This window comes from Diadema setosum, chromosome 4 (assembly GCF_964275005.1).
Source record: "Diadema setosum chromosome 4, eeDiaSeto1, whole genome shotgun sequence".
Taxonomy (NCBI): Eukaryota; Metazoa; Echinodermata; class Echinoidea; order Diadematoida; family Diadematidae; genus Diadema; species Diadema setosum.
The window spans coordinates 18,007,869-18,023,624 of NC_092688.1; the positions used below are offsets into that span (position 1 = coordinate 18,007,869).

At 39.5% G+C, this 15,756-nt stretch overlaps 1 protein-coding gene across 1 annotated transcript in view; it reads right to left on the minus strand.

Annotated features, from left to right (window-relative positions):
• Window positions 1-15,756, minus strand: part of LOC140227661 (uncharacterized) — a 57,705-nt gene that overhangs the window by 29,139 nt on the left and 12,810 nt on the right. Inside the window, exons 2-9 of the mRNA XM_072308077.1 lie at window positions 14,575-14,830; window positions 12,316-12,393; window positions 11,278-11,390; window positions 9,139-9,298; window positions 3,363-3,533; window positions 2,766-2,891; window positions 1,838-2,152; window positions 451-546 (exon numbers count right to left, since the gene is read on the minus strand). Coding sequence (XP_072164178.1) covers window positions 451-546; window positions 1,838-2,152; window positions 2,766-2,891; window positions 3,363-3,533; window positions 9,139-9,298; window positions 11,278-11,390; window positions 12,316-12,393; window positions 14,575-14,830 — 1,315 coding nt within the window. The remainder of the gene's footprint in view (window positions 1-450; window positions 547-1,837; window positions 2,153-2,765; window positions 2,892-3,362; window positions 3,534-9,138; window positions 9,299-11,277; window positions 11,391-12,315; window positions 12,394-14,574; window positions 14,831-15,756) is intronic.

Here is a 15,756-nt window from a genome sequence, read left to right on the forward strand (position 1 = left end):
GAAAACTAATGAACTTTGAATAATAATCAAGAGCTTTATGAACCAGACAATGAAACAGTTTCCAAACCTTCAGTATGTTAAAAGAGTATCAAGTAACCAATGCTGCAAAATGAATTGAGTGTAACTTACTGTAAGATAGGTAAGAATTTTAACTTCATATTCCTGACACATTGATAGTTGCCATATGAGCTTTTATCCTCTAAAACCTGAATTGATAAACCAGATGATGATTTCAAAAGCCCCTTCAATGATATTAAATTATTAAAGTTCGTCACAAGAGAAACCATTTGAGTAACTCCTCTCACTCAATCTGTTTTAGTCTCTATGCATTGAGGTTACTGCGACAACTCGCACAACCATAGAAATACAAACCATAGAAATAACTACTTTTCCAACATGAAGATTCAAAAAGAAAAAAAAAAATTGTGATTCAAACAAAGCTATTCCCACCTGCACTTCCTTCTCCAGCTGTGCCTGCCTCTCTGCAGCCTGAGTCTGTTGGTTGGTGAGGATGTTGGTGTGTGCTTTCTCCAACATTTTCTTTTGCTGTGAGGGGAGAGAGAGAGATAGTGTTGCATTTGATTTGAGATTGTCTGTATTTTTCTACTGTTTTTAACCCTTGACATACAATCTTTCAAGAAGGTGCATCATCAGCCTTGATTTTGGGTGAGAATAAATTGTAATCAAAACTCTTTTTGTGTGTGTCAAAAGATTTTGTTAGCTAGAATACAACTGTGAGCAGATTAATCACTTGGTGAACTAGTCAGTGATATATACATTTAGACACCATGCTATTCATGTCTAGAATTTTTGCCATTTTTTTTTTCAGTCAGATACCAGTTTCCTTATTTCAAGGGTATCAAAAGCAAATACTAACTATAATCACATGCCATATAGTTAATCAATAGTTTTAGCTATTACAGTGGTGAATTTTTAATGAACATTATTTGACAGTTCAATAAAGGTCAATAATGCAATCAACTCATTTATACATGTAAATTGTTTAGAAATGAAAATAAAAAAATGAATGAATGAATCTATAGTCTTCCCATGACAGTTGTTGGCAATTAGGTCATGTATAATCAAATGATGAGGTTTTCAATGCCAGATATGTATAACATAATAATGTTCAAAACATTGCACTTCAATAATCATGGAAACTATTATTATATTCAGATTCTCCTGAAATATAATTACATCACAAATGCATAACAATGCCTTTTGGCACTCACGGATATTACACACTCAAAAAAACCCCCACACAATTTGCAAAGAATAGCTATATACATTGATGGATATTACACATTAAAAAAACTGCAAAGAAAAGCTATGTACATCAATGCTTAGCTACAAAAAAACAAACAAAAAAACAAACAAACAAAAAACATAGTTCATTATATGCAAATGACAACACCAAATGTTAGTGCTTACTTTAGTTCATTGTCCAAATTCACTAATTGAATTGATAATGGAAATTTACAATTCTGCTTTATTGTATTTGGAATAAGGATGAAATGTTCATTCATATATTTCAAGATATTGTTTTTTCCATCATATTAGAAGGAAATATGTAATCAGCCACTTAACATCCTGATTAAAGCTAGAAATCTACAACTTCTCTATATAATAAATAACTCTAAAGTCTACGATTTATCACACAAAATATAGGTATATAAGTATAGGTAGTTTATTTGTTCTGTTATTTCTCTAGACAATCTTGACTAAAAATAATGCATATGGTTTCCTAGTTGTTTGATGGAAAGTTTTGAAAAGAGGATGACACATCAAATCAAACACTCTATGTCTCCATTATGGTTCCATTGGATTGATGCCTCACCTGATCCAGCTCTTCCTCCTTCTCCTTCAGGAGTTTGTCCCTCAGCTCCACCACGGCCACCCTGGTGGTCATCTCCGCCTTGCGGGCCGTTGCGTCCTTCTGCCTCTCCAGCGCCTCGGCCTTGTTGGTCAGCTCCAGGACCTCCTGGCCCTGGCCCCGGATGCGCTCCTGGAGCCGCGTGGTCACCACGTCCTTGTCCAGCAGGGCTTTCTCCAGGGTGGCCACCCGCTTGGTGGATTCCTCCAGCTTTAGCTGGTTCTCTGCAGATTCCATGGCGGTCTTCGTCCGGAGCTCCTCCAGGGCCGAGTGTTTCTCCTGAAAACAATTAATAGTAGCCAGAGACATACAGATATAAGAAAAGTGAGACCTCAGGCACAGCTGTAAGTCACAAACTCATTCAGAAATTTGCATTCAAGCTTTTAAGTGTCACATTTTTAATGAGAAGCAGTGCATCTTTTAACATTACATTTAATCATTACTTATGTAGAGTCTCTGATGTGATGCACTATTAAAACTAAATGCAAAAAAAAAATCTAAAATAGGAATTATCTAACCATTATGTTTGAACTTGAGGAAGAACTAAATCATGTGATGGTTGATATTCTGTTTTGTTATGTTCATTCACCAAATAACATCCATTGTATTGGTTAGTCAGCCATTACAATTCATTTCTCATATTGCGGCCACTTTTAATGCTTCAATTCCAGTTAATGGACTTCACATTATGTCAATGATTTCACATTGAAATATCCAAAATGCATTAACCAGTACCACTCACTAGATGCCTACAAGGTTCATATCAGTGTTCATATAATGTACCATAATATCATGCAAGTGGCAATATAGGACCCAGTAAAAATCCCTTCACGCATTAATTCGAAATCTGAGTTTAAAATGGATGAAGATCAGAAAGACATTCAAGTCAAACCTGAATTTGATTTTGGTGCTCTTTCTCTGCTTTTGTCATGGCTTCCTGCAGTTCTTGGAGCTGCTTTTTGAGATCACATTCCATCAGCTTTAGACTTTCAATCTTGCCCCTGTTCTCTTCCAAGTCCTGGCATTGGGAAAAAAAAAACCAAACAAACAAAAACACAGAGAAAAGGTTCAAAGGGAATTTCAGCATGTCATTGCAAATTATTTTTTACAGATTATCACAAGCACACTTGAACAAAAAAAAAATGAATTAGCCAAAACATTACGATGCATTAATGCCAGGCACAGAATGAAAAGAAAATTGAAATTAAAAAAAAAATGTAAGAATCATCATTACAAATCATAGGGAGGTGCAAGCCCCCTTTCCTTTAGCAACAAATATTACAATCTTATTACAGATTAATATTAAAGATTATCATTAATACATTCTTTTCAGTATGAATAAGCCAAAATATTACATTGCATTGACATCTAAGCAAAGAATGTAAATAAGAATGTATTTGAAGAAAATTACAGATTCATCATTAAACTTCAAGAAAGATGCCAGCACCCCAAACCCTCAAAGAAACCAAGTTCCCCCACTCCATCGTACCTCCTCCATCTTCTCCACTTTGATCCTGCTGGCCTTCTGGCTCTCAAACAGCTCCTGCTTGGTCTGCTCCAGCTGCCTCTCCAGCTCGGTGTGCTCTGCCCGGGAGACACGGCTACCCATCTCCTCCAGCTGAGTCCTGAGTTGGTCTCTCTCATTAACAACGGCAACAATCTAAACCAAAAATTGAATAATTGTCATTATGGCATACTGTAAAACCAGAAAAATTTGTGGTATGAAACTTTTGCGAATTGGAGCTGATGGCCCTTTACCCAGCATGAAATTTTCGCAAGTTGCATCTTGCAATAAATGCATCGTGTAGACAAGAACTTTTGCATGCATTAATTTACAATACTTGTATAGTGCATTATCACATTTATAAATGTCTCTAAGCACTAAAACTGCATTCTACTTTTACAAATCTTGGCTCCTTGCGAAATTCACAAAAGATTCATACACAATTTCTGGTTTTACAGTAATCATGTATCTAAGCTACAGGATTCTAGCCAAGAGCAAACCCAACATTCGTCCAGCAAATAAAATTAAATCGCAGAGGTCACTTTTTTTATTGCAGCTCCTCTCTTCAAATGTATTGATGATGTATCTCCATGGCGATGCCATTCTCAGCATGTCAGTACTAGTCATCAACTGCGGGGCATGTTTTTGCAGGTAGCTGGTTCACCATTGCACATTTGAGCTATTTTCAGTAGACCACTTGTGAATGCTCAATCTATCACGAAAAATGTGTCCAGATTTTTCATCCCGACCAAGAGACTGTGAATGGGCAGTAGTTAATGATTTAACGGCTAAGAGAGAGTTAAGTAGATAGAACGAAGAGTGATTGTTTGAAGGAGTGAGAGAGGGAGAAACAAACAGACAAAAAGACTGAGAGAGGGACAGACAGACAGACAGACAGACAGACAGACAGACAGAAAGAGAAAATCTCAGAAGGGAATGGCAAGTTGCTGCAGGAACAGAGAAAGAGAAAATGTCAGCACAATCCAGAGGGAAATCAAAATACCATAATGAAGTAAAAAGGGAGAAACTGAGAAAGTGTGAGATGGAGATTAGAGATATATAGAGAGGAATAGAGAGAGAGGGAGAGAGTGAGATATATTGTAGCTATAGGGAGAGAGAGATGTGGGGACAAAGAGGGAGATCCTTATGCAGAAAAAAGCTGGGAAGAGATATATAGATGATATTATGTAATACAGAGAAATGAATACTGCATACACCAAATATTTCGTGAGGTTATTATTTTCGAGAATTTCACGAGTCAGGTGCTATTCACAAAATTAAAGACACACAAAAATTATGACTCTGATTGTGGTATGAATGTGATACACACATATACATTCTCCATTCAGTAAGTACTCCATGATCGCGAATTTGACCACTCGCGAAATCATCGGGAAGTCCCGATTCACGAAAATTTTGACTCGCTAAATGTATGGCATGTACAGTGATAGGAGAGAGAGAGAGAGAGAGACAAGGAGTGTGTGTGTGTTTGTGTCTCTGTGTGTGTTTGTGTGTATGTATGTGTGTGTGTGTGTGTGTGTGTGTGTGTGTGTGTCAGTAACACAAAGAAAAAGAGGGACTCAGTGATAGAGAATGATATTCACATACCTGGAAACGGCGGGCATGGAAGAGATAGATGATATAATGTACTACAGAGAAATGAATAATACGAAAAAGAGAGAGAGAGAAGAAGAAAGAATGTGAGTGTGTGTGTGTTTGTGAGTGTAGGTGTGTGTGTGTGTGTGTGTTAGTAACACAAAGAAAGAGAAAAAGAGACTCCGAGATAGAGAAAGATGCTCACATATCTGGAAGCAACTGGCAGGGAAGAGATAGATGAAAGAATGCACAACAGAGAAAAGAAAATTACTATAGGAAAGAAAGAGAGAGAGGAAAAAAGGTGTTTGTGTGTGTCAGTAACAGAAAAAGAGAGAGATTGTGAGAGAAAGATGGAATGTGTGTTTTGTTTGTTTGTGTATGTGTATGTGTCAATAACAGAAAGAGAGGAAAAGAGAGAGTGGTGGAAGTGAAAGATGGGAAATAAGAAAACATATCAAGAGAGAAAAGATAATAAAAAAAGAGATATATACACTGTGAGGGAAATGTGCAGAGTGAAAGATAAGGGAGACGGAGAGAGAGAGTGATTGAAGAGAAAGATGGGAAAGAAGAAAACATATCAAGAGAGAAAAGATTGAAAAACCAGACAAAGATATATACGCAGAGAGGGAAATATGCAATGAAAGATAAGTGCAGAGAGAGAAAGGGAGCAATGGAAGAGAAAGAAGAGAAACAGGAAAACATATCAAGTGAGAGAAGGGAGATAAAAAAAACACACAGACAAAGATAGATATATACAGAGAGGGAATGTATAGAGTGAGAGATAAAGGAGAGAGATAGAGAGAGTGAAAGTGAGCGAGACAGACAGACAGGAATGTAAAGGGGCTTGTTGGCAGACAGAATTGGAGGTAAAATATTCAACCTTTCAGACTGGCCACTGCATGAATACAGGGGGACAAGTGCACATTGGAGCTTTTACAGTTATAAATGAAAACATGAGTGGAATAAGAAACATGGAGGCAATCTTCGTTGTCATCACTCAGCCAATCCAAATTACTTCTGAGAAACAGCTTTAGGGTGCAATGCATTTGCATCAAACAAAATGTGTGGTGTAAGAGTGTGGGAGTCTTGATCAAAGATGATAACAAGTGACAATGAAATGGGAGCAGGCGTGTAACTTGCAGTAAGGGAGTGCACTGCTGATAAGAACTCTTGCATCATTAAAAAAAAAATGTGATTGCAAGGCAAAATACTTATTTAAAAATCAGATCGCCCATTCAAGTGGCCATGTTAACAATTAAAAGTACCAGTGCCATGAAACAGGTTAGAATGAAGTTGAACTAAATAACCGACCAAAGCTCTCAGGATTTTCTTTTTATAAGACAGTGTGCTTTGTTTGGCACTTTTTTCTAGATGAGAACTGAATATTGAGCAGGACAATATTTTTGTTCAGTGCTTCCTGTAATTGATACAGGTAATTATCAGATGCATTAAAGACCTAATAAAATGCTTGCAAAATGTTTTAATATGCAAAAGAAATGTAAAATATATGTCATGATTATCAATGTAAATATGTTGTCAGTGTCGTTCCGGTTTTTATCGCTTCTAGAAACTCCCCCAAATATCACATTTTTGGAGGACCCCGTTGCAGCTTTTGCGAAAAAGATAGTCACGTGACCAACACCCCTGAACCGATTGATGACGTATAAGCACGGAGTTATGCTCAGTTACTAGTAGCAGACGCCGCTCAGCACAAGCACTCAGATTACTAGCTTGGTACACGCGCGTACACGATAGCTAGCCCGGCCAGGCCCGGGCGCCGCGGGATGTGCGCTCCCGGTCGACCCACTGACTGTCGACATGATGTACGCATTACCACGTACATTATCACTAAGTTAGCTTGCACAGATACCTGGTACCTCGAGCATAATGTCTTCCCCTATATGGGTAAACTTCGACAGTGATGATGATGATGAAGACTGCAGCTCTAACGATAGCGGAGAAGAAGAGGAGGCACATGGAGTTGAAGGGGAAGATGGGGAGGGAGAGGCAGCCGATGAACCAGAGAACGTTATCGTGGGGCTGCACCTTATAACCGATATGAACCAGCTGCATCTCCCCCGCTGCCAGTGCAAGAGCGTATAAAGAAGATGGCACCAAGCCCGAGAATAGACCTCACGGAAACGATCGCCTGGGAAATACAGAGTGGTATGTCTGGTATGTCCCCATATAGTTTAACGTCAGAAAGGATAAACGTGTACTGTATTCTACATGATTGATATTGTAAGTTGTAACTGTTTGTCTAGTAAGTAGATTAGAAGAACAGACCCAGCTCGCTCACAAAGTGAGCGGCTACTCCGGCTGCAGCAAGCAAGCGGGAGCATCCCGGCCGTGGCCTGGCCCGTCGGCCGGCACTTACAAGTTAAACTACTAACGTGTAGTAGTAGTCTAGATCTAGACTAGTAGCAGTCTACTAGTACACTGTAGTTTTAGTAGCCCACTAGTAGTAGTAGTCTACTATAGTACTACTACTAGTAGTAGTACTATTACCACTACGGCACTAGGTCTAGTAGACTAGTAAGTAGTATTATAGCAGAATCTTTGGTAGTGGTACAGAGGCTACACTCTATTACGGTTAGGGGGATATGTTGTTACAGGGTGGGTCGTGGCCTAACCAGTTTCCCATAGTCCGTTTCTGCAGTATTTGTTATCAGTAATTTAGATGCGCCATTTTCTAAGAAAAACGATACCAAGAATGATCGTCAATTTTGGTGGAGTAGTTTTTGTTTTATGCTAAAAATCATACTGTGGAAGGAAGCCCAAACGCCGTGCTTGGTCTACCGATGAATGCCAGAGTGGGGCTGGATTCACGAGTAGGTCTAGGCCTATAAAGCAGGCGAGTCGCCGTAGTATTGTACAGACACGCAGTGGTGGTATTGCTATCGTGAAATAGGCCCCACTGCAGTGCGCGTGCACCGTACCCGTGCGTTTATAGCAAGCAAGGGTAGGTCCTCCTAGGGTTTAGGGTTAGGTAGGGTTGTATTTATGGTTAAATTGGCCGTTAAATTAGTCGAGGGCCATATTATGAAGTCATTTTCGCCGCATTCACGATCACGAGTATTGACTGTGGAAGGCAGCCCCACCGCCGTGCGTACCTACCGAGATGAACGCCACACGGTGGGGCTGAATTCATGAGTATTTAAACAGGCGAGTCGCCGTAATTACTAACATTAGTACAGACACGCAGTGGTGGGGCCTATTTCACGAGTTTGCCGAAAATAATGGATATCCAAGCGTACCACAGTTGTAATCTGTATTATTGGCAGTATTAAATCCGATACAGTTCATTAAATATTCTTTTGTCTAAAATAGTACAGGCTTAGCAAATGACAACAGTGCAGCGCAGCACCTGCTATGCGCTCGCTAGCTCGCTCCCCCGCCAGCGCTAGCCAGTGCATGCAGCCGCCGGCCGGCTGTCGCTGCTGCGCGCTGCGCTATCTTAGCATAGCCTTGCCAGCTCGCTGGCTACGGCTAGCTAGCTAGACTGGTCGTGAACGACTCCGTTCTTAGACGTCATCACAATTTAGAAGTGATAGTGCGCCGCATGCGGCGAAAGTATAGAAAGTTTTCCAAAACCGAGGAAATTGCATCCATTATGTTAACAAATATAGAACAAAATTCAGAACAGTAAAAAACCCCGCACAACCATAGAATTACTTAGAATTTAACATTTAATATTATTACATCATCGAGAAAAAAATGCCTAAATCATTTTATTAGGTCTTTAAGGATTGAGCAATTTACTCTAGGATAGCAAACTAGATCCACAGTGCACCCCATTTTTTTTAACATTTTTTTTTCTTTTTTGCATATCTATCTGGTAAGGATAATGATCTAACATTATATTCAAACCCATTCTCACAGCATGTCATCGCTACTGCACATGAAAACTTTGCTACTGTAAATGTGGATATTTTCGTGTGAGGAATTTTTTGCACTCAGTCGGGTGAGATGAATTTCGCATGTTTCTAATTCCATAGAATCAAGACATGAACTACTGGAACATAAAGCAAGCAAAAATATTTCCATGCTTTTATTTTCGTGTTAAATTCTGGTTGCGTGAAATGCACGAAAAATTTGAACACCTCAAAAATCTCCACTTTTACAGTATTTGGTCCAGTAACGTTTAATCAGGGCCCACACATACCTCTTCTGGAGTCAGGCCCAGCTGGGCCAGCGGGTCACCAGCTCCACCCTGTGCCTCTTCCCCTCGGTGGGTACTCCTCCTGGCTGCGATGCCCTCCTCTAGGTCTTTGAGTGCCATCCTGGCTTGGTCTCGCTGGTATTCCAGAACCATCAACTCTGACCTGTGCAGATTGTGCCAAAGAAATGTTTAAAAAATGGCATATAGATTTATCAAATAATACTAACAGATAATACTCATAAAACTCAGATCTGTATCACATCTATTCCTCTATATTTCAAAACAAAGAACATAATTGTGCAGTAACATGAAATAATACAATAATGATGATGAAAACTCTGACAAATGTATGAGCTATCAGGTAACAGTAATAACCTCCATAAAAATGAGCTATGCATCAAAGACCAGAGAACAGTCAATGGAGGACAGCTAAACACAGCCAACCTTAATTGATACCTTCTAAAGCCTACACACTGCACGACCTAAGATCATACGGCCTTTCAACCATGAGACCAGGTCATGTGACCTGGCAACACACACTATGCAACCTGACCTTAGGACCTTCAACCTGCCTCCCACATGCTTTAGCACACAGCGCGTGCAGCTAGCTGCTAACTAGCTAACTACAAATGCATGACCACTTGAAAAAAATTCAACATACCAAAACCTTCCGATCAGGTCATGCAACATAGTCCCACGACCTGACACTTCGGTGTTTGGTGACGCCAAATCGACAGTCAGAAGGCCGTGTAGTGTGCGGCAGGCCTAATATATTTTCTGAGTTATTGATAATTGACATTGCAGTATGGTTTCTTTTACATGTGGCCACTGAAGAAGCGTCAAATGTTTGCATGCAGGCAACCATCGGACTGGCGGTTTGAAGTCCCCCCTACAGAAATGGGTAATGAGGATGAAATGCCTTGCCTAGGGGCACAGGTACTGCTACAAGGGGACTTGAACCAGGGACCTTGTGATTGATAGTTTGGTTCAATTCAGGCCAGTTTATTTCTGCATTCCATTTTCATTACAACAACAAGATTTGACCAATATGTCATAAATCATATGAATTGTTCCATTAATACATATTGTGGGATACCATTGTATAAAGAAAATGTTTAGGCACAAGTATACAACAATGTCAAATTGAATATAAATTGAATGATAAGGAACAATTCAAATTGGGAGTAAAGAATATGCAATTGAAATTAGAAATGCAGGAGACCATCTTCATAAGCAGAGCTTGACTAGGAAGATGGCCACAAAGTGTATATGTCCATGCCCTTATCCAGTCAGCCGCAACAGCTCAATATTACATTATGTGTCAGGATGAATCAATCACTTGAGAGAAAACGATGTGAAGGAACAAGATTCAATTTTTCATCCAAGGAGATTGGGATTAGAAAATCTTGAGATCAAGGACTGACTTCACCCTTTCCATGCCAAGGACTATTGACAATGTATGTAACATCATGGGGTTTCCTGTGTAAATCAGCACTCTAAGCACAAATAAAAAGGTTATAACAAAGAAGGAGTGTGAAAAGAGTAAGCTCCTTCAAATTCATGAAATTCTTTCATCAAGATTTTTTTTTTTAAAACACTGGTCAATTCAGTGCTTATTTACATCGTATGTTGATGTAGGACAATTTGGATAAGCTCCTTACCAATCAGGGAAACTTTGTGGACTCCAAAGAGATGCCATAGAATGCTATGTATAAACTGACACTTTGCCATTGATGTTTTTACCAGTAGCCACAACAAAAGGTGGCACAGACAACAACAAGAAAAAAGGTTGAGTAGTATGTGGTCAATCTACTGTAAAACATGATATATTCGCGGCATGAAATTTTCGCGAATTGGAGCCGACAGCCTTTTTCGCGGCATGAAATTTCAATGTACTTAGTGTTGATAAGAATTTTCATGTGCATTTTAATTTTGCGAATCTTGGCGCTCGCGAAATTTGCGAAATTAAAATGCATGCGAACATTCCTCATTTTAAAGTATTCAATTTCTGACTCAGCATCACAGGAAAAGAAAAGAATACTGCCTCGGGGTTTCAAATGAAATTGTTACTGTTTTCCCTTGTCATTCAGTCCATTACATCATATAATTAGCTGGCTAGGGAATTTTTCTTCGTAACCTCACCTCAAGCCGTCCGATTTCTCCACGCTCATCCTCGCCATCTCCTCCGCCCGCTGGATGTCGCCTTTGTTCCGTTTGACCGCCTCCTGGAGCATCTTCAGCTCCTCCATTGCTCCCTGTCCAAACAAACATCATCCCGCTCGATGGTCAAAATCACAGAGTACAGTGGCATTACACAACAAGGAGTGGTCAAGCTGTTATGTGTACGGCTGAATTTACCCCATCAAAATATAAATGTTTGACTTGGATGCATTTCTTACCCCCTTTCCGTCCCCACTCCCATCCCCCTCTTCACTCCTCCAAATCTGGTATTCAAATGAATTGAGTCATCAATACAACTCACATTCACGATGTCATAATTCAACAGTGTGTTTGTTTGTCTGTCCTATAGAGAACCACCACAAAGATATAAATATTTATTGCTAATGTTTAACCTACCCTTGGATCTTTTGGTCGTCAAGACTTCAGCAAATATCCCCAACCTCAAGACTATCAACAGTGTTCAAGTTAAAGGACAAGTTCACCTAAATATATGCAGGGGCAGATCCAGGACTTCCGGAAAGAGGGGGAGGGAACGAAATAAAAAGAAAAGGGGGTCCATGTGCCCCCTTTCATTTTTATTCTTTTTATTTCTTTTATCTTAACAAAAAGTACAGGAGGCACATGCCCGGTGCCTGCCACAGATATGTGTGGTTTGAGTGAATGCAACAATATTAGTAGAACACATCAGTAAGAGTTTGAGGAAAATTGGACAACCCGTTCAAAAGTCATGAATTTTTGATGTTTCTGCTCAGTCACTGCTGGATGAGAAGACTACTACAGCTTATGATGTTACATGTATAAAATGATATAAAGAAACCATGAAGATAATTCAACATATTTTCAATTTTCTAAGCATACTATGAGAGCATTTGACGTGCCTCTTTCAGAAGTCAGGGGGAATAATATCACCACTAACACAGGTCAGTACAAGACATCTAGGAGGAAAATAGATCGATTCTTCTTGTTATCAACTCAAGCGCACACTAGGACTGCACACACCTCTTTTTTGTTCTTCAGGTCATTCAGGCTTGCTTCCATGGCTTCTACGCTTGCACGAAGACTGGCCTCAGACTGTAACTATGGCAACCAAAGAAGATGAAAAAAAACAACCCAATCACAACATCATCTAAGTTTTGCTTGAGCCTGTACCCGCAAACACCCACAAGATCTGAAGCTTCCCCCTCAATGCGTATGTTAGCGGGAATTTTCGCGAGGAATACCAATGAGCACAGGTGACAAATATAACTGGATCTTTATCCCACCCAGGCTGCTGGCTACGTGTGAAAGCCTGTAATACGAGACCACACATAAGCAACGACTGCATTACAAATGAGCCTGTTAATCACACTTTCAAATCAGGTCAAGTTCCGTGCAACTACCTAGGGACACATGTGCTGCACTTGCTAATGCATCAGAAAAGAAGTAATGATATATATCATATATCTATGACACGTTCCACATTTACAAAGATATAGGTATATATCACTCATATGTCGAACACATGTTGATATATAGGAATATATGAATATGCCACATACACATTGGAATGGTGAGGTTGATGCATATAAGTTTTATTTCTTCTTTTTTTTTTATTAACAGCACCAGACTGTCTGTTTTTGCTTTTTTATATGCACATTGGAAAGAAGACCTTCACAAATTGGGTCAGATTAAATAACATGTACAATGACAAATGCTGTTTAAAGTGTACTGGCTTTGCCGTGTGAACATGCATTTATCAGGACAACGATTCATGCCCAGTCACGATGTGGTTAACCTTGCTGTTCTGGGCTTTTGCAATGGACTACAGCCTACAGGCAGATGATAATTTTATGGCCATCAATGGAATTGCAAGGGAAGGGAAGGGATGCAAAAGAGATTGCAAGCATCACTCTTGAGCATAAAATGGAGCTGACGGAAAACGAAACAAGGATGTTTTCTTTCACCACAAAAAAGGCCCCAGTCTGAAGCTGGCATCACACCCCCTGAATCCTTTTCTCACCGCTAATATTTGTACAGGGTGATTTCAAGCTCTGTGCTAGTGCTAGTACTAGTGCAATCTCCCAAACTGCCTCAAATGGAGCTCTAACACTGACGGTCAGATTAACGCAATGTAACCAATCACAATTATTGATTCCCAACACTACGCGTCATCAAACCAACGCAAAGTCTGAGGGAGTTGAGTAGTGAAGGAGGTGATGGCACATGGTTAAAGTGATATATCAAAAGACGTAGTGATGACTGCTTAGTTTAAAACAAATAATGAGGAAGATGGATTAAACTGACACAAAGTTCATTCCTTTTACAAAGCACAACGATCTTAAATTTTGCTCGCAGGCTCAGATTTATGAAGCCATTTCTAGAGTTTTCATGTGCGTTGAGTGGGCGACCATTGCAATAGCATAGACTCTGCATGTACAACGTGCATCTATTACAGACGTTAAATGACAAAGATGATAATCCCTAAAGACTAGTGTTGGCCAATGGGGAAAAAAAGCATGGAAATCGCCAACACAAATGGTGGAGCTCGGTTCAGCAGACGACATTCAACACTTTTACCCAATGCCAGTTACCAGAAATATGTCTTAATTTTGCGGTCAACCTCCCAACACTGATTTCAAGTTTGGTTTTATCTCCAGTGCCAGAGATGAGATAGCACTAGCACTGGTGCTAGCACTGAACTTGAAATCACACTGAACATTATCTAGTCAGGGTAAATGTTACATTGAAAAATGAAAAAATATGTGATATGCTGTAAAATAATATAAATAAAGATGTATCTTCTTTTGTCTCTAATGATTTACACTTGTTTATACATGTGTATTTATTGATCTATCTATCTATTGATCTATCTATTCAATTCAAATGATTTTATTTCCATATAAAGTAATATAAATTAATATACATAACGCTTACACGAGTATATAACATCAAAAGAAACTTTCAATTATGTAATTTTCAACAAAACATGAATACAATTACCTATCTATTCATCTACCTGTGTATCTATCCCTAATATACATATACATTCAAACATTCATTTCATTCATTTATATGTACAATACATGTTTCTAATCATTCATGGCCTGGTTATATCAACTGCCTTAATTGTCAGAACAATATTTTTGTTACCAAACATTTCTTGAAGATTTTCTATTGACAGTGTGTTAATTCCTCTTTGAAATTAGACAGATATGCTTCAACTACCATGAACATGAGGATTATGATAGACGCTAGGGTTGGAAGGCCATCCTAACTCACCATGTGTTGATAAGCTGCCATCTGGTTACCCCTCTCATCCCCAGCAGGGTCCCTGATTGCCACCCCACTATGACCAGCATGGGGTGTGGAGGTGAGCTGGGGCTGGGGTGCGGTGTGCATCTTTTGGTGCTGACCGTGAAGGGGTCCGTGTAAGTGTCCGTGTGGGGGTATATGCCGGACCTCGGCATAGCTTTCTGGCTGGATTGCGGCCGCTTCCGCCCTGCCTTGGGCACCATCAGTCATCACCTGCTTCATACTGTTAATAAAAAAAAAAATGAAACACAAATGGATCAGAATGAGGTGACCTCAAAAAAAACTACTGCATAAGTGGATATTTTTGGGTGAGTATTTTTTTCTTCTTTTTTTTTTGCGATCTGCTGAGTAGGATGAATTTTGCATATTTTTAATTCTGTGGAATCAAGACATTACATGGTGATACATATAACAAGCTAAAACATTTGCTTGTTTTTGTATTCGTGCTAGTTTCTGGTTACACAGTAAATGTGCAAAAATTTCCACATCATGAAAATATGTCCACTTCAACAGTAACTTGAGATACCATTTTACATGCACTATCTATGTGTCAAGTTTCTTATGTTGAGAAGACAGGGCGTTGCGTTAGCTCAGTCGGTAGCGTGTCTGCCTCACGATCCTAAGGACCCCGGTTCAATTCCCGGGTCCCATTGAGCAATGTTATGTGTAAAAGATTCCGTTTCATTCATTCATCGCAAAGAGCAGGGTGTTTAACCCGATGAAGTGGTCCACCTCACATCCAACTGGACCCCATGGAAGACTAGCTATTGCAGCTGAATATTGGCTATCCAGCCATCTTTTCAGATGGAAAGAAACAAGCAAACAAACAGACAATGCTGAGAAGACATATTAATTTGTCTGTATCAAGACACACTGGTATATTTTGTATACTCAAAGTTGCTCATATTAGTATGAAGGACAAAGAGTTAGTCCTCATTATGTTCTCTGGCCCACAGTTCTTCCAGCTGGCTTGATGCTAGATGCTTGATGGCTAGATCCAGTTTACGCCTTTCCTTTTGAGATGTCTGATTGCCTGTAGGCAGAAAATACTTTTATTCTTTTAAGTCTTTATTGCTGATCATGATGTCTCTGAAACTGAAAATTGTTATAGCAAAGTATGAGGTTAAATGAGGAATAATCATGAATATG